The 19,106-nt window shown below is 51.0% G+C and overlaps 1 protein-coding gene across 11 annotated transcripts in view; it reads right to left on the bottom strand.

The window, feature by feature from the left end:
* The window catches only part of UPF2 (UPF2 regulator of nonsense mediated mRNA decay), a 1,606,401-nt gene that overhangs the window by 1,046,444 nt on the left and 540,851 nt on the right, over window positions 1-19,106 (bottom strand). For all 11 annotated transcript variants that reach the window (XM_086919968.1, XM_086919955.1, XM_086919976.1 and 8 more), the window contains one exon: window positions 6,630-6,743. In XM_086919968.1, coding sequence (XP_086776094.1) covers window positions 6,630-6,743 — 114 coding nt within the window. The remainder of the gene's footprint in view (window positions 1-6,629; window positions 6,744-19,106) is intronic.

Here is a 19,106-nt window from a genome sequence, read left to right as displayed (position 1 = left end):
CCGGCATGGCAGAGGGGTGTAACCACCCCCCTCCTAGTCCCACCCATAGGCAGGACCTAGTCACCGGGTCAGCCCCCTTTTTTAGTATAAAGATGGGAGCGGGCCCCCTGTTCAAATTAGATCATCTTTGGAATCAAGACACGACTTTCTGCGAAAGGACATCAAGATTTCTTCTTCAAGATTCTCCCTTGTGGCTAAGGAGTAGTCACCCTGCATCAAGCGGGCACCATCCTAAGAACACTGCGGTCTGCTGCAAGTCCTTCTTCACGAATCCGACGGCCCAGCTCGACGAGACCCGGCTTCCCTGGCACCTCTGACCTCTACTCACCTCTACAGCAAAGCTGAGAACCGTGAGTGCGACGAGACCTCGAGGGACCGACGATCGCCAAGACTGCACGACTTCTTTGTACCAAGCCCACCGAGTCTTCCACTGGTGAGTGCTTTGGGGTCCGAGAAGCCCCAACCCTGAGCAGCTCCAGCACCGAAGATCAGCCCTCCAGCATCTCCACGATCTGCGTGGGGCCCTTCTGCTTTTGCGTGCTCACCGCGCTGTGTGGCTACTAGCCGGCTGGCTTGTGGCCTTCTGCACGACGCCCGACGACATCATTGCTGCTGGTCTGGTTGCTCCAGACTGGCCCTTGCTTCCTTCTTCAAGAGAGGCACCCCGGACCCTCCTGGTCCACTCCAGACGCCATTTTAGGTCCACAGCGTGGGCTTGAATTTGCCAAGGCTCTGTTGCCCAATCCTGGGTCCAGCGACGCCGACAGCTTCTATCTTCGTGGGACAGCTCGCTCCTCCATCCTGGTCGCCGACAACGCCTCCTGGTCCGTGAGATCTCCGAGCACAGCGTCACCCACTCGCCTAGTCGAGGTGGCTACCATCCGGTGCCCTCCTGGTGCCCACTGACTACTGGCTAGTAGTCACGAACTTGGTCCCCTCTGCTTTCAGGTGTCATCTTCCTTCGATCCAGGCTTGGATCCATCGAACTTTCTTCACTGGTCGCCTGCCAGCAACTTCTTTCTTCCAGGCTCCTGGTCCGTCAACGAGGATTCCCGACGTCCTTTGAGTCCTATGCAGCTGCAGCCCCTGGGCTAGGTAACTTCGGCATTTCGGTGCCCCAGCATAGCCTCAGTATCCAAGGGTCAGAATCCACTTTCGTTTTCTTCCTACCAGGTCGGGTTCGCCCGAGAACACTAACTTTGCAATTCCTAGCTACCATAGACTTTGTCCCGCATCTCGCGTGAGAGTGCACACACTGCACCCGAGTCCCCTGGGTCTCCTAGAAGTAATCTAACGATTCTATAGTCAAGTCCTAGCGATTCCAAAGGCTATTAGTACTGTACTTACCTGCTAGTAATTTCGCATTCCACTTTTCAAGTATATGGTTTTCCGTGCCCCTCGGGCATTTGTATATACTGTGCTAACTTAAGTATTTTTGTAAGAGTTTTGGTTTGTGCTTAGTACCCTGTCCTCATAAAGAGTACAGGGCTGTTGTGATTCTTAATAAATAACTGTTTATTTTCATAACACTTGTGTGGTGTCCTTTCACTTGGTGTTCAAGGGGTATATGTGGTATAACAGCTGGCTTAACACGCCCTCTCGAGTCTTTAGCCTTAGACTGCTCGTATCCACGCTACTAGGATAGCTGGTCTATAAGGTTGACTTACAACCAATCATCAATAAGGGTTGCTGGACTGATACATAGTGTTCACTAGAATAGTGAGCACTGCATATCAGGCCACCTTCTCACATGCGCCTCGACGGCGATGACCTTCTCGACGTCGTGTGCCTCGATGCCACCTGGCTTGGGCTCTTCGACGTCGAAACCTCTGCTGGCCGGTTCGACGAAGACGCCATGGCACCTCTCGACGGCGACCTTGACTTATGTTCCGAGCCTCTCGGCGTCGACGTCGTTGAAACAACGTCAAGTCCCGCCCTCTTGCAGCCGTAGGCGAACCGAACCTGGACCGCCTACGCGCATGTCTCTTCTCACCTTGCTTCGACGGCGTGATCTTCTTCGACGGCGAAGGATGTTTCGACGTCGACTGGCGCCACGATGGTGATTTAAATGCCGATTTTGAATACAGAGGTGCCTTAGAAGAAGATCTGTCCCTCGACGCAGAAGGGGACCGATGTTTTCTCTTCTCCCCTTTGTCCTTGCGCTCTTTGTGCTGAGAAGAAGGCTTCTTGGAATGAAAATCTTCTCTTCCACTCACAGTTTCTCCTCTGTCATACAGGGACTGTAGCCTGCTCTTCTCCCTCTCCCTGAGAGTTCGGTTAGACAACTTGCTGCAGTGGTAGCAGAGTTCTGACTTGTGAGAAGATGGTAAACAAGCTACACAGACCGAATGAGGGTCTGACTTGGCCATTTTTTTTACCACAGGCTGGACACTCAACAAACAAGGCCGGCATTATGACTGGAAAAATAGTCAAAAACCAGGAAAAAATTGTTGAATTAGTCAAACAATGACTAAAGACGTCGAGTAAAGACGAAAGAATTAGAGAAATACCAGAAGAAAGTGATAAAATATCACATACTGGTGAGCTCAATTCTCCAGGATCCTCACAGAAGGAGCCGGAAAAAAGAACTGACCTAACTGTCACCTGTGGTGCATGATGGGAGCCTGGAGGCTCATGGAGGTCTTAAAGGCATGGCACCAAGTTTTTCAGTTGTTACTATGCAGCCTATCTAGGCTAAATCTGCCTCTATGATCCTGCCTGTTTTTACCTTTGAAAATAAAGGTTGTGTGTTTCAAAGAAACCCAGGGCAGTGTTTCTTCTTTACATTATCATATAATGTAATATATATGTCTTTATTTAGCAAATGTAAAAGTGTTACATGCAATAATGGCAGTTTTTTTTAGCCTAGTATGGTGTATTTCAGGCTGCATATGTATGTGTATATGCATATTATCTATATATATATATATATATATGGGTGTTTTATGTATATTTAAATATATATATACAAGTAGATATATGCATATTATTGGCTATTGCTCCGGGGTCCCGCACGTGGGCGGGACAAGCAGTGCTTATGACTATTGATGAGTATCCCCTGGAAGAGACGCTGGGGTTGCATATCAAAGGAGGCAGGAGCTTTGAAGCCCCTTTCCTTGATATGCTGCATCACTAGCCATCCTGCTGGAGGAGGCATGAACACCTTCCTCTGGGGGAGGCATTGTCTCTGACCATACAAAGAGCAAGTTCTCACCTGCAGGGGTCCAGAAACTTGTCTGTGGTGGCAGGCTGGATAATACCAGTCAGCCAGCACACTAGACACTGGTAGGTTTTTCAGGGGACAACTCTAAGGTGCCCTCTGGGTGCTTGCCATAATACATCTAGCACTGGCAACAGACCATAGGTTTCAGTAAAGCCATCATGTATCTGGGGAACTCTTAATGACCAGTGCCCAGTACATATACTTAAGACGGTTTCCCAGTTCACTTGTACTATCTAGTAATTGAACTAAACCACAATGGGGCATATTTGTTCATGCAGATTATTTCCTCACATGTTATATAATGCACCCTGCCTACAGGCTATAAGGACTGCTCTGTAGGGGTGACTTACATATATTATATACAGTGACTTTAGCATGGCACACAGCCAGTGTGCTATGTCATTTTTTACACATGGGTTGCACCATGTCACGCAGCCTGCAATGGTAGACTGCATGCAATTTGTATAGTGAGTCCCTTAGGGTGGCATAATACATGCTGCAACCCTTAAATACCCTCTTTAGTACCCCTGCCATAGGTACCAAGGGTACCATTTACTAGTGAGTTACATCGGTGCTAAAGTGTGTGTCTATTGTAAAACAATCAGACCATTTTACCATGCTTTTAGGGAAAGAGCAGTGGCACTGGGGCCTGGTTAGCAGGGACTCAGTGCACATCAGTCGAAAAACCTCAGTACCTTGTGGCAAAAAGTGGGGGTAACCATGAAGAAAAGAGGCACTTTCCTACTGATGCCAGAGACCCAAAAGCTTCTGAGACACCTCTTCTAGATGGACCTTTCAGTCCAGATGGGACCCGGGTGAGGTAGAGAGAGAAGTCTGATGCTGACCCCCATCGCAATCCAGTAACTATCACTGCAGATAGTTTGTAGTCTCCTCCGAGATCTGGAACAGGCCGGAGAAGGTGTCCTGGAAGTTGGGCTCACTGAAACTTCAGATCTCCCTGCAGAACCCACATATGCGACATGGCGTGCATCAGCAGAAGCATGTATGAGGCCATCAGTCCCAGTAACCTCACAAGTCTAACTCACTAAAATCCGTGCAGAGGCTGAAAGAGACTGGAATCATAGCCTGAATGTCTTGGAATCTTCTTTCTGGCACAAAACCCAACCATGTCCAAACTAGCTCCAATTTAGGAGAGAATCTGAAGAGCCAGGTGTGACTTTGGCATTTTGATAATAAACCGCAAACATGTCAAGAGTTTTGCCATACTATGGAGGTGGTTGACGACTACCTGGGAGGTAAGCAGACAGATGTCGAGGTAGGGGTAGATCGGAACACTCGACCTCCGAATGTGCGCTTGTACAACCGCCAACACTTTTGTGAATATCTGAGATGTGCTGATGAGACCAAAAGTGAGAACAGCTGAAAAGGCTCCTGTTCAATCACAAACCGCAGGTAGTGCCACTGGACTTGCAGTACAGGTATATGGAAAGAAGTGTCCTACAGGTCTTACACCACCACCATCTAGAATCCAAGTTCGAGGGCAGCCAAGACATGGGCTAGTGTGAGGATGTAGATTTTTTAATTCCGAATTCATAAGTTGGGAGGGCTCAGATTTAAAACAGGACACAGACCTCCGTCCTTCTTTGACACCAGGAAGTAGCAGGAATAGCAAACACGACCTACGTCTTGCATAGGCACACTCTCAATAGCCCATTTGGCCAAATAGGCTCGCATTTCCTGCCAGAAGATGGACAAATGTTCCTCCACCAGTTGTTCTGGGGACAATTGAAAGTGCAACACAGAGGCAAGGGAGGGCAAGATGTACCCCGTCCGGACTAGCTGCAGTACCCACCTATCCGATGTGACAGTCTGCCAACCTGGCAAGAATTGTTGTATCCTGCCTCCAATCTGGTGGCTATGCTCCACTAAGGGCATGCACCAGCCTTTCTGTTCCTTTCATGGTTTTGGTAAGGGTACCCCATACCGCGAACCAAAAGCCTCAGCTAGGGGTACAGCTGTTTGATGCCACTCAGAATGGGAGACGAAGGAGGTCCAGTAGTCAATTCGGTGAGTCCAACTGGTGCCAAAGGCAAACCCACAAGCAGTATACAATATGGAGGGCTGTTCTGCTCCTTGGGGCAGAGAAAGTCTGTAAGGAACCAAAGAGTAAAGAGAAAGGACTAGCGGAACAGGCACAGACGTTGATCGGCTTTGGGAGCATGATCCAGAGGCATGGTGATGCCCCTGCTGCTTCTCAGGAGTATGTGAGTGGATGGAAGGACCCAAGTTCCAATTGGATTTATTTTGTTCTTCTTCAATTTAACCTAAAACTTTGTGCACAGCAACAACCGATCTCTGGAACAACTACTGCAACTTCTTGAACAGGACCGACCCTTAGATTTGGAATGGTTTCCAGTGCTTGGCAACAGAGTTTCACTTTGCAGTTATGTATGGCCTTCTGATTCATCGATGACAGTCACTGCAGCCCTTAAGAGTCATGGCTCAACCCTTGTCACCACAGGTAAGCCTGACGTTTACCTTCGGATGACCTGAATAGAATTTAAAATCAGTAATTTTGGGAGGTGAGAACTCCCCTGCACACTACGTTTTTGGATGAAAAGCGGTCAAAAAGAGAAGAGACATATCTGCAGATCCACATTTGGTGGCAAGGAAAGAAAGGTCCTGACGTCAACACACTGGAGTAGTGTCTATACAGGTCCCACACTTAATTTCCGGAATGATAGGGTATCAGTGCAGACCCGCACAGCGCCACCTACCGACAAGCAGATGTACTGCTCAAAAGTTTCGGGATCAAGTTTGACACCTGAGTAAAATTCAAAAGGTTAGGAATCTGTGGTTAGAAATCTCAATCAGAGGTTAGTAATTTTGCATTACTCCACTGTCTAAATGCATATATACTGCTGCTATACGTGGGCAACTGCTAGGAAATACAATCTCAATGATTTGCTACAAGACAGGAAAACATTGAGAAAGTCACAATAAAAAACTTTCCAGCAAGAACAACACGACTTGGCCAACTCAGAGCACTTCCGTTACATACAAGTGTGGCATGCCCTGCGCTCGGCATGAATTACTTTGCTTGTGCCGGACCAAATTGTATACGTAACTGTAAGTGCCAGATTTAATAATTGAAGTCGATGATTGTTAAGAAAAAGAATAGTTAAAAAAAAGAAAGTCACACTAATTGGCTAAAGTCAGCCATAGATGTAGCTGCAACAGACAAAATTAGCTTCATATATATGAAAATGGTAAAACAGAATTATTTATTAAACAATTTTTATAGATTTATCAATACTGATAATCAATTACGCCGAATGGTTCAAAAACAATGAGTCTGCAAGCCACAAGTGTGAATTTATTTAAGAGACTGCGGTATTACTTATGTTCTACATTCTCGGGGTAATGCATGGAATCGCTTACCTACCTTCAAACAATGGAGGGTGTCATTTTTTGAAAACATCTTAAACTTTGCAAGCTCTCCAATAAATCTCACAGTTTTGTTCTTCGTCTCAATATTTATCTGGTCCTTTTTCCTCACCTACGTTGAAAAAGGAGGAAAGATAACTTTAGGGTTAGGTATTCGAAATGTAAGCTTAACTGGTCACAAAAAAAACATAATTTCTTTAATATATATTGCAACATAGGTAAAACATACTTACCTCTAATTAATATTCTCCAGCATTGGTATCTTTAATAGATTCACAAGCTTGAATCATTACCCGCCATCAGGAAGGGAATTTCCAGCAGTTTAAAACAGCAAAGTTAAAATGTTAAAATGGCCACAGGCCTGAGAACAAATTACATGTTTTGCTTAGAAGTGCACTGACAACACTGAAAAGCTTCAGCCTATCTGCTGAATGTACCATCACTCTCATTCCTCATATAATCCAGTATAGCTTTGACATTTACAGCGAATGACTGAAAGGGATGACCAGTGAGCCTCTGACTGGAGGGCAAGATGGTCGCATGTTAACCTATAAAAGATACCAAAGCTGGAAAACTTTAATTGCCTGTAAGTAAAGTAACGCCTCTGCAGCATTTCAACCTTCATAGAATCACGTTCTCGAATTAGAACAGCTAGCTATATCAAACAAACAACGGGGAAGCAGGCTTATTTTATTGCGAAAGGTTGAGGCTCCTGCGATACAAAATAAATCAGCAGCTGCATTATTGTTCAAGTAGTAGGGTTCAGTGAACATGCGTCTGTCTTTCCATGTCACAGCATTTCAAAAATCATGTAGCTGCACACCAGCATAGAGAGCTGCTACTGAGGCATTACGTCTGGAGGAGTGTGCTGCAAATCTTTTTTTGTGAACGTACATTTGCCTCTTTTTAAATAATGATGGTGCAACCAGACAGCCATAGTGAAATTCCTTGCTTACGTCCAAAAGCAACAAAGATGTGCATATGAGCAGAGAATGCCACAATCTTCCTGCATCTGTGGTAAGATTTGGAAAAAGGGTACTCTGAACCAGCGGCTCCTTAAGGTGCTATCCAGTGCACTTTTATCTGAAACTTTGGATTTGGCAGAGGATCACTTTGTCATCTCAAAATTGGAGAAATAGCTAATTGATCACAAATGTCATACTGTTTTCAAGGACAGTAACTTTTTGGAGAAGTGGCTCAAATGGACAAACTATGTGACGACTATAGACTGTGAATAGTTTCCAGTATAAAGGCAGAAGGATTGAGGGGTGAGGGTATGAGCCTGGGGCTCCCTCGGCTCCTGACATGACTGCAGCCTCTCTCCTCTCTGACACCACTGCGACCTCCTGATTGCCATAAACTAATCAGCAAAGAAGGGGTACCACACATTAGTACTTCGGTAGGGATGCATCAGTACTACAGGGCTCCAGCTTCTTGCCTGATTCCAAATGGTCCTACTTCTCCCACAAATACACTGATAACCAAACCTACCAGACATGGCATACGTGTTTCAGCCCTCTCGCAACAGAAAGAACTAAGAGTTATATAGGGATATAAACTTCCATAACCAGTGATACAGCTTTCGCCACACAAACAAACTTGCATCAGAAATCATAATGGTGTGGGGCAAACCCCAGTGTCAAAACCTAACTTAGCGGCAGGCATGTGGGGTCAACACGCTCATCGTGGAGTAGCCAGAAGGGAGGAAGGACAATCATATGAGGGGGTGGGGTGGGGGGGTGGAGGGGGAAGTCTTTCAAGAATATATGGAAAGGTCCTGAATGAGATTTTAAAAGAAATTGGCTACATCAAACCGGTTTTTAAAACATGCATGCAACGTCAAAGACAAGCTCACCTTAACACCTTCCACACTCATGACGAGCTGGGCTCGTCATGGTGTAGCCTCCTCAAACACTGATGACGAGCCCAGCTCGTCAAAAAACAATGTAAAAAAAGAATTTTCAGCACAGAGGGGGAAAACGCATAGCAGCCATGGAGTTAAGAACCAGGTTACTCAATATTCCGAAGTGGATGGAAAAAAAATTGGCACTCTGAATCCTAAAAAGACCAAATACTTTCTTTTCTCTCATAAATCAAAACAATCTTTCAACTCGGATCTGCAAAAGCACCTCCATCTATTGGATTACAACCCATCTTTTTAACCATCGATCTGCTCACTGGAAATTAAGCTTGACCCTTCCCTAACCATGGTTCTTCACTTAAATAAAATTGCAAAACCTAGTAATTTAGGGGGAGTGGCAGAGGAGGCCAAGATGGCGGTTAAGCTTTAGATTTGCTCCAGTTGGCCGTTTTCCAAATCTTCTAAACCTGCCTGACAGCACCGGCAGACCCTGGGCACATTTGTGGCGCTCACTCACCCTCCTGGCAGCAGGGGGTTAGAGGCAGAGTGTGCATAGCCTCGGAGCCTATTCTTAGGCTCCTGAACTGTAGCAACGCATTCCTAGAATACAGTGTGTCTCCATGGTTGCTAGCTGCTCATGCAGCCCCGAGGCAAGCAGGCTGGCTAGATGGCATTTCTGTCCCTCACAGCGACTGTGACCTTGTGAAAAGTAATGGGTCATAAGCCCCCCGTTCCTTAACCAGCCAGGACCAAGAGGAATCAATATGCCACCTCTTTGCTGGATGCTGAGGGGGCTGTGGGCACCCCCCCCCCGCCCCCGCCTCACGAGACCAACCCCCGCTGACTTGGTGTAGGAAAGTAGGATCTGCTTTCATGGTTATCCCCACTTTTAGCTGGTGTCAGTATGTTTTTTTGACTAGTCTAGCTGGAATCCTGCTCATCAGGACCCCAGCCACTGATTCCTCCCTAAATTTGTCATGGTAAGTCAATTGGTACCTCCATAATGGGCTACTGGTGTACCCATGTAAGTCCATAGTATTTGGTATTAAGGTATGCAGGGCATAGGTACACCAGGGGTCTCCCATGGGCTGTAGCAGTTATTATGCCACCCATAAGAGACCAATCAAACTATTACTACAGGCCTGCCATTGCAGCCTGTGTAAGCTGGTACTAGCAACACTCTTGACATATATAAGTTTCCTTATATGAGGTCACTACACTTAAAACTTATGTCACCCCAAGGCATGCCTTTCAATCCCGAAGGCAGGGTGCTGGGTTAGAAGTGTTAAGGTGCCCTGCATGAGCTGGAGACCCGCTACAAACATAGAGTCGATTCTCCAGGCTTTGTAACTGCTGTCAGTCATTTTGATATGTTTAGTGGCCATGGGTCATTACACGATGGCCAACTAAATGTTCGCTGTGCATTAACTGAGCCTGTTTGTTATCAATCATGTTGGAACCATACCCCAACACCGTTACCGGTGTTAGAAGGTGGATTTCATACACTGGGGGGCTTCTCTGGGAAGCCACCAGTACTCTCAGTAACAGCCTTCTGGGGTCTGCCAGCAAACTAGTGCTGCTGCCGACCCCAGTCACGATTCTGCCCTCCTGCTGCTGAGCCATGGCCGGACTGGGAACCAAAACATTGCCCTGGCAAAGTGTTCGCCCCCCTCTCCCACGTGCGGGGGGGCTGGGCGGGGGTGCGTTGGAGGTGCCGCCGAGCTCTTTGCCAGGGTCGGTTTTCTGCCGATATTTTTACAGGGACGATTTTGCAACTATGCTGCAAAAACGGCCCTGTAACATAAACGGCCCCCAGGGGCCCAAAACCGGCCCCCACCCATGCTGCGCACCAGGGGATTACTCAGTGCCCGCTATAGCCAGTCCGGGCTTGTGCTGAGCTGAGTAGGGAAAGGCAGAAAAATAGGAATATGTGACCAATTCCCAGACTGGGCAAAGTGTATTGGGTTGGGGGCACTTGCCAGAGCCACCAGACTGCTTTAAAAGGGCACATTTGGTACCCTCCTTGCATACTTCAGTATCAGCCAGTTCAGGGAGCCCTTAGATCCTGCTCTAGCGCAAAACTGGACAAAGGACATGGGAGAATCGTCCCCATGGTCTAGCCCCTCCTCTGAGAGGGACTCCAGAGTGGTCCGAACACCTTTCCTAGGGTATAAAAGCGCTTACCTGTGGATAGGTTCACAGATTCATTGTAGGACAAGACTCAAGCCTGAAACCATGCCAGTCGTTGACCGTCTGAAGACCTGGACTTCGCTTGGGATCGAGACGGCTTCAAGGAAGACACCTGCTGCTCCTGGTCTCGCTGTTCTGCAGGTCTTCTTCATTGTCTGTGTTTTATCCAGGATATTCAACAGACCTGTGGGCATCAAGGACACCGAACGTAATCTCCCTTGAAACGAAGGACCAACATCCCACGGATGTCAAAAGGTCCAGCAACACAGGTGGTGGCTCAACACCACTGTCTAGGCCCAACCTGCCCTCTCAGCAATTTTGAGGCCAGTATCCTTCGGCAGAACTGCTAGGACAGAACCCCATGTGCACAGCACCGACTAGCCTTGAAAGCCTTGTCGGATCTCCACTCCAGAGATCTTCGTGCTAAAAGAAGCTCCAGCCTCTCTTCCTGCCAAAATCTTCATCCTCACCGCACCATGGGCCTTCTTCTTTGGTGAGCTGCTTGAGGTTCTCTCGCGACTCCTGTGCCTTTGGCCTGTGTTTTTTTTAATTGTCTTCTCTTGCTTCATTGGGATTGCTCGGGCCTGCTCTGACTCTCCTGCACTTGGTGAGACCCTTGGATCTTGCGGGTCCCAACCTTGCTCCTTCAACGTTTTCAACCTCTGTTGCAGCTGCCAAGGCTTGCTGGTGCTCCCTCCGGACATCAGCCACCCATGTTTCTTGACTTACGAAGTGTAACAGCTCGTGAACGGCTACTGGTCTTCCTCAGCATCGCCTGGTCCTCACAGCTGTAGGGACAAAGTCACTGTCATCACTGCTGCATCTTCCGTCATCGGTGGTCATTGCTCTTCTGTGTGTCTTGGTCACCTCAGAGTGGAATAAACTCTGTGCCCTCTGCTTGCAGATTCCACTGGTCCCTTGCACAGTCTTTGCCAGTGGCATTTTTTCTGAAGTCCTCCATTGTGGTCTACAGCAGTTTCAGTGGTCACTTTGCAGCTATGCACCCGGCTTCCCTAGTGTAGGCCTCTCTGTTCTCTGCAGGGACCTTGTGGGCAGCGAGCAAGCCTACCTTGAGGGGTCTGCCAAAGGGATATGTGCGGAGGAAGGAATTTAGCCAGTTAACACAGGTGACAGAGTCTGAAGTCTGAATACTTGCCTTAGATTGCAGCTCTCGGGTCCCTACCAAGATTCCGCCAGAGTGCCAGTTGGCAGTGGTGAGATCCAAGCGTGACAGATCTCTCTAGAGCAGGCAAAGCATCTTTGGTGAGGTCGGACGCCAACAAGACCTGCTTTAACTCAACACTAAAATCGCCACTTATATGAGGAGGTCAAAAAGAAGTTCCAGGTGCTCAGGATCCAGTGCATACTTTCTTTCATGGCTTGCCACGAAGTTATCTTTAATTCATCTACATATTTTTTGATACCCTTGAACAGGCCTGGGAGTGGACTGACGCACAAGTTACTACTTGTGTAACGATATATCTGTAAGAGACATTAGTTAGTGATAGATTCCTTACCTTAGAATATCCCCAGGCGTCAGACTGGATCCGGAAACTTTTGAGTAGAAATACCCCTGCGCGTCGGTAGGCGTCGTCTGCCGCTCCGCGTCCGTCGTCGGCGTCGTGAGCGCCGGAAGGAAGTCGTCGGAGTACTTAGACGCCGCCCATGCGCGCTGACGACAGTTCTGATACACAGCTTTTCCGCGCCAGATACGCAAAGCCATGATAGAACCAACACTGGTGCCATGGAACTAGGGCCCTGAAAGGGGATGACCTTAACCCTAGATATCGGTTCGCAGAATGGGGAGGATGGGTGGGTCGGTAAGGAATCTATCACTAACTAATGTCTCTTACAGATATATCGTTACACAAGTAGTAACTTGTGCATCTGAAAGAGATACGTTAGTGATAGATTCCTTACCTTAGAATAGATACCCCAGCAATACCAACCCCGGTGGTGGGTCTGCGAACCAATATCACACCAGAAAGTCCTGGAGGACGGAACGGCCAAAGAAGCCATCCCTCCGGACTTGACTGTCCAGGCAGTAGTGTCTTGGGAACGTGTGCAGCGAGGCCCACGTAGCTGCCTGGCAAATGTCCTGTAAGGGGACTCCTCGGCCCAGGGCAGTTGTTGTCGCCGTGGCCCGAGTGGAGTGAGCCCGCAACCTAGCCGGGGGCTCCTTCCTCGCCATGGAGTAACATGCTTGAATACACAAGATGATCCACCTCGAAATGGTCCTCTTGTGTACAGCCTTTCCCTTCTTCGCGCCCACGTAACCAACAAAGAGTTGGTCCTCCACCCGGAATTGGCGTGTGCGATCTAGGTAGTAGGAGTGCGCACGTTTTGGATCCAGACGGTGGAGCCTCTCCTCCTCTTTAGAGGGATGCGGAGTCGGAAAGAAGGTAGGCAAAGTGATAGACTGCCCGATATGGAAGGCCGTGACAACCTTGGGCAGAAAGGAAGGTCGTGTACGTAACACCACCTTGTCAGGATGAACAGAGAGGAAAGGTGGAGAAGAAGAAAGAGCCTGGAGCTCACTCACTCTCCTGGCAGAGGTGATGGCAACCAGGAAGGCAGTTTTCAACGTGAGAAGACGGAGAGGACAGTTATGGAGTGGCTCAAAGGGAGCACACATCAGATAAGTGAGAACGAGATTCAAGTCCCACTGGGGCATCACGAAGGGAACAGGAGGGAACATGTGTGTGATGCCCTTCAGAAATCTGCTTACAATAGGGGACTTGAATAAAGAAGGCTGATCAGGTAGCCTTAAGAAGGCGGATAGAGCAGAAAGGTACCCTTTAAGAGTGCCCAGAGCAGAGCCCTGCTGGGCAAGGGAAAGAAGAAAGAGCAGCACTTCCGAAAGGGGTGCAGAGAGAGGATCCACAGCCTTTGCTGTGCACCATGCCACAAATCTGTTCCACCTGCAGGCGTATACCGACTTTGTGGAGGGACGCCTGGCTGCCAGAATGATATCACAGACTTCAGGAGGCAAGTCAAATGGCCTCAACTGTCGCCGCTCAATCTCCAAGCTTGTAGGTGGAGACTGGACAGGTTCGGGTGCAGGACCGTCCCCTGCTGCTGCGACAGAAGGTCCTCCCGAAGAGGCAGACGAATCGGGGGATCGACTGACATGCTGAGTAGCTCGGGATACCAGTATCTTCGTGGCCAGTCCGGAGCCACAAGGATAACCTGGGCCCGGTCGCGCCTGATCTTCTTCAGCACTCTGGGCAGAAGTGGTATAGGCGGAAAGGCGTACAACAGACCGCAGCTCCACTCGCGACGAAAAGCGTCTCCGAGCGAGTGCCGCCTTGGAAATTCCAACGCGCAGAACTGATGACATTGCGCGTTCTCTTCTGTGGCGAACAGATCTAACCAAGGCTCTCCCCACTGCTGAAAGAGACCTTGCGCCACGTCCGAGTTCAGACGCCATTCGTGATCCATCATGCACCGACGGCTGAGTTCGTCCGCCCTGGCATTCAGAGAGCCTGCCAGGTGTTGAACCACCAGGGTCACGCCCTGATGTTCCAGCCATTGCCATAGGCGCAGAGCCTCCTGTCAAAGGGTCCACGAGCCCACTCCGCCTTGTTTGTTGCAGTACCACATGGCGGTGGTGTTGTCGGTGAACACTTGCACTGCACTTCCCCGGACAGAGGGGAGGAATGCCTTCAGTGCTAGACGAATCGCCCGAAGCTCCAACAGATTGATATGGAGCCGGGACTCCGCCGGAGACCAGAGGCCTCTGATCTCCGCCTCTCCCATGTGGCCTCCCCAGCCCTGGAGGGACGCGTCCGTCACAACTACGTGCTCCAGGTGGGGCAGGGAGAGGGATCCGCCACTGACCCAGTCGCGGTCCGTGAGCCACCACTGCAGTTGTCTCGCAGTGCCCTCCGAGATCAAGACATGATCGGACAGGTTGCCCTGATGCTGGGCCCACTGAAACTTCAGGTCCCACTGCAGAGCCCGCATCCGCCACCTGGCGTGATGCACCAGAAGGATGCAGGAGGCCATCAGCCCCAGAAGCCGCAGCGCCAACCTGACCGAGACTCGGGATAATGGCTGGAAGATGGGAACCAGAGCCTGAATATCCCGAACCCGCTGTTCGGGTGGGAAAACCCGAAACTGCGCAGAGTCGAGAACCGCTGCGATGAAGAGGAGCTTCTGAGAGGGACACAGGTGTGACTTGGGCACATTGATGGAGAACCCCAGCAGGTGCAGGAGGTCGGCCGTAGTCTGGAGGTGGCTGACGACTGTCTGGGGCGAGCCCGCCTTCAACAACCAGTCGTCGAGGTAGGGGAAGACTGATACCCCCTGACTGCGCAGATGAGCTGCGACCAACGCCATCACCTTCGTGAACACCCGTGGGGCGCTGGTAAGGCCGAAGGGGAGCACGGTAAACTGAAAGTGCTCTTGGCCTACCGTGACCGGCAGGTAACGCCGGTGGGCCAGCAGGACGGGGATGTGGAAATAGGCATCCTGCAGGTCCAACGCTACCATCCAGTCTCCCGGGTCCAGGGCAGCCAGGACCTGAGCCAAAGTCAGCATCTTGAACTTCTTCCGGAGGAAGCCGTTGACGTTCCGCAGGTCCAAGATAGGGCGTAGGCCCCCTTTGCCCTTCTTGGGCACCAGAAAGTAGTGGGAGTAACATCCACACCCTACTTCTGGCCCAGAAACGCGCTCGATGGCCATCTTGGCCAAGAGGGCCGTGACTTCCTCTTGCAGAAGTTGCAAGTGATCCCTCGACACACGGTGGCATTGCGGTGGCATGGATGGAGGGGATGCCTCGAAGGGGAGGGAGTCGCCCCTTCGGACAATCTGCAGCACCCACCTGTCCGAATTGACTGTGCGCCAGTGGGAGAGGTGATGGCGAACCCTGCCTCCAACAGGCGTCACATGGGCCTGAAAACTCGGACTAGGAAGGTTTTGAGGCAGGTGCTGCTGAGGGAGGTGTGGAATGGCCTCGCCGCGGTCCCCGACCGCCGCCACGGCGGTTTCCACGTCCGCCACCGCGCTGCTGGACATTCTGCGGTGTGTGGCTGACGGTACGTGGTGGGGCGCCCCTTCCGTGGCCGCGAAAGGCACCCGTTTGCTGGCGTGGGGCCGTGAGACCCAAGGACTTGGCCGTAGCCCTGGAGTCCTTGAAACGTTCCAGCGCATGGTCTGCCTTCTCGCCGAAGAGGCGACGGCCATCAAACGGCTCCAGGATTGTGGCCTGGACATCGGCCGAGAAGTTGGCGGACCTCAACCAGGTGTGGCGTCGAACCGCCACCGTCGTTGCCATCGCCCTGCCCAGTGAGTCCGTTGTATCCAGCCCACACCGGATAGAAAAGCGTGCTGCATCTCGGCTGTCCGCAAGGGCTTGGCCGAGTTTAGCCTGGCCCTCCTCCGGGCATTGTGGCAGCACCTGCGCAACCGTGTCCCACAGAGTGTGGGTGTAGCGGCCCAAGAGACAGGCGGTATTCACAGACCGCAGCCCTAAGCTAACAGACGAGAAAACCTTCTTCCCGAACTGTTCGCATCTCTTGGATTCCCTGTCGGGCGGGGCCGACAGAAATGCGGTCTGGGACTTTGAGGCCTGGATGACCAGACTCTCGGGGGTGGGATGGGTGGACAAAAAGCATGGGTCGCCCGGGGCCGGGCGGTAGCGCCTGGCCACGTTCCTATCCACAGGCGGGCCTGTGGCGGGCTTGGACCAAGTGCCCACAAGAACGTCACACAAGGCCTCATTGAACGGCAGCAGGGGCTCCACAGAGCTTGACTGCGGTTTGAGGACCTCAGTGAGGAGATTAGTCCTCACGGCCGCGACGGGGAGCTTAAGGTTTAAGGCCTTAGCTGCCTTCGTCAACACTACGCTATAAGTAGAACCTGCCTCCGAAGCCACAGTCGGAGGGGAGTTAAATCCAGTGTCTGGCGATGTGTCAATACCACTGGCCTCCCCAAGCTCATATGTCCAGTCCTGTTGCGACTGGCAATCTTGTGCCAGAGGGTCCTCGGACCCCTCCCAAGTTTCCTCGTCACCTGTGTCCTGGAAACCAGGATTAGCAGACAGGGCCTCTTCGTGGAGATGAAAATCCCCAAAGGCTGTCGGAATCTGCGCCCAGCGGTGCCCTTCCGGCGCCTGAGTAGGACCGCAGGAAACATTGGGGGCGGCAACCACATTAGCCGCCGGGGGAGACACCTGAAGGGACGGCGCCGGCGAGGTCGTAGGGTCGACCGGCGAGGTCCCGGAACCGGAGCCGGATCCGGTGAGGTCCTGCGGTGCCGAGACCGAAGTCGCCAGCGGCGTCGGAGCCGAAGCGCCCGACCCGGAAGGACCTCCAGATGGAACCGATTTGCCCGAAGGCGCCACGGAAACCGACTGAGGAGGGAGGGCCCGCATGGCCATGAGGTACCTCTCGACCTCCTCCGGCGTCGCGCCGTGCCCAGGGACCCGAAGGTGTGGGGCAGGCGGCGACGCTTGCGACTCCCGCGGTGTCGCCCGAGCCCCCGGCCGCATCGTGCGAGCGTCGGGGCAGGTCGGAGGATCGATGACGTCGCTCCGACCTCTCATTCCTCTTACCTGAGGACTTGGAACCAGACGATCGGTGTCCACTTCCAGAGCTTCGATGACTCCGACCTCGCGACCTGTCCCTCGACCTCCCGTGGGACCGGGACTGGGACCTGGAGCGGCGCGGGCCGACTGCTTCAGCTCGAGTCGCTTGCGGGACCGCTCCCGCCTAGCCTTCGACGTCAGGGCCCGGCAGTCGGAGCAGGTCTGATCGCCGTGGTCGAGGCCTAAGCACTTCAGGCACCGGCGGTGGGGGTCCGTGACCGACATGAGTCGATCGCACTTCGAGCAAGGCTTGAACCCGGGCATCCCTGGCACCGATAGAGTCGAGAACTCGACAAAAAGGAGAGATCAAAAGATCAAAAAAGTTCAGTCAAAAATTGACTGGGGGTAGAGCTTCTTCCGGATCTGCGCTAGCTGGCGCGGAAAAAAGAAAAACTGACGTCAGCGCGCATGGGCGGCGTCTAAGTACTCCGACGACGTCATTCCGGCGCTCACGACGCCGACGGCGGACGCGGAGCCGCAGACGACGCCTATCGACGCGCAGGGGTATTGCTACGCAAAAGTTTCCAGATCCAGTCTGACGCCTGGGGATATTCTAAGGTAAGGAATCTATCACTAACGTGTCTCTTTCAGATACTTCAACTGCCCGAGTCTGGTGGTCTGACGGAGTCGAGGGTGGTGGAGAGCTCTCTGGACCTCCCAGCCCAAGCACCCTGGAGAAAAAACTGGTTACCGGAGAGGCTGTCCAAAACCTACAAAGACAAAGATCATTGAGCCTGTCTCCTGTGGGGGGCGTTCTGAGTGCTGTAGGTCATAAGGCATTCCTTTCTGACACCCCAGTCCTTTTTCAGACTTTGGAGTGTGCGGCTGACTTGTTGACATGAGTCCTGACCGGCACCACATTTTGCACTACATTGTTTATAGTGCACTGCATGCTGGAGATAGGTGTTGCGTCTCCTTAAGTCCTGTCGCTGAAGGGGGTGGCAGGACAGTGGAGATATTTCTCATGTCCTACATGCTTATGTATTTATGTACTTTCCAGATGTGGAATTCATAACATCCTTAAGGGCGACTAGGATCCTCTGTCGGGTTTTCCCCTTGTTAATTGATTTAGGTTTCTTTCTTGGGGGACAGGTGCCTCAGGGTTGGAAGTGTGGGGTAGGGGAATTTTCAGGGGTGGATAATTGTTTTGATTTTGACTTATGGTTTTCTTTTTAGGCACCCACTGCAGGCATCATTAACCACAGATATCCCAGTTTTCATGTTAGGCTCCATGGTATTACTTACAGTCTAATACCCAAGTCTGTAGGATCTTGGGCAGATCCACCAGTTTATGGCTCTGCGCCCAGATGGTTAGACTGTATTAAGAGATCAGCAGTAATGTGCTTTCTCAAGTGATACAGACCAGATGTGGTCCAGCTCCAGAAAACACCTTTTGGGTTCCAATTGCCCTTTTCTAAACTGGTTTGGGTATGATCAGATTTTTCATGGCAGATTCTCCATAGGTTCCGGGGGGGGTCGCAATTCTTTTACATAGATCATTAATCTTGGTGATGTCTGCTTCTCAAGATGATCCCCAAGAAAGATATGTAGGGATTGAGGGTCACCTAGAGGCCAAGCATTATAATTGCGTTTCACCCTTCATCCGTAAGCAGTCATTACAATCAACGCTACAGGTGTTGTGTGCTCTATTAGGGGCTCTTCCCCTGGGGACAACTCCTTCAATGCAGTTCCTGACCACTCAGAGAATGTTTTGGGCACTCCCTGACAAAGTCAGATGGCATTCTGCTCAATTATTACTGGTCGGATTCCATGGGTCTCTTCGACACCTGACGTTCGTAGATCCCCTCACTGGGATCCTACACTCCCACGTCTAC

Source organism: Lissotriton vulgaris, chromosome 1_1 (genome assembly GCF_964263255.1).
Source record: "Lissotriton vulgaris chromosome 1_1, aLisVul1.2, whole genome shotgun sequence".
Lineage (NCBI taxonomy): Eukaryota > Metazoa > Chordata > Amphibia > Caudata > Salamandridae > Lissotriton > Lissotriton vulgaris.
Note: the sequence above shows the minus strand (reverse complement) of the source record. Positions and strands in the feature narration are given on the sequence as shown.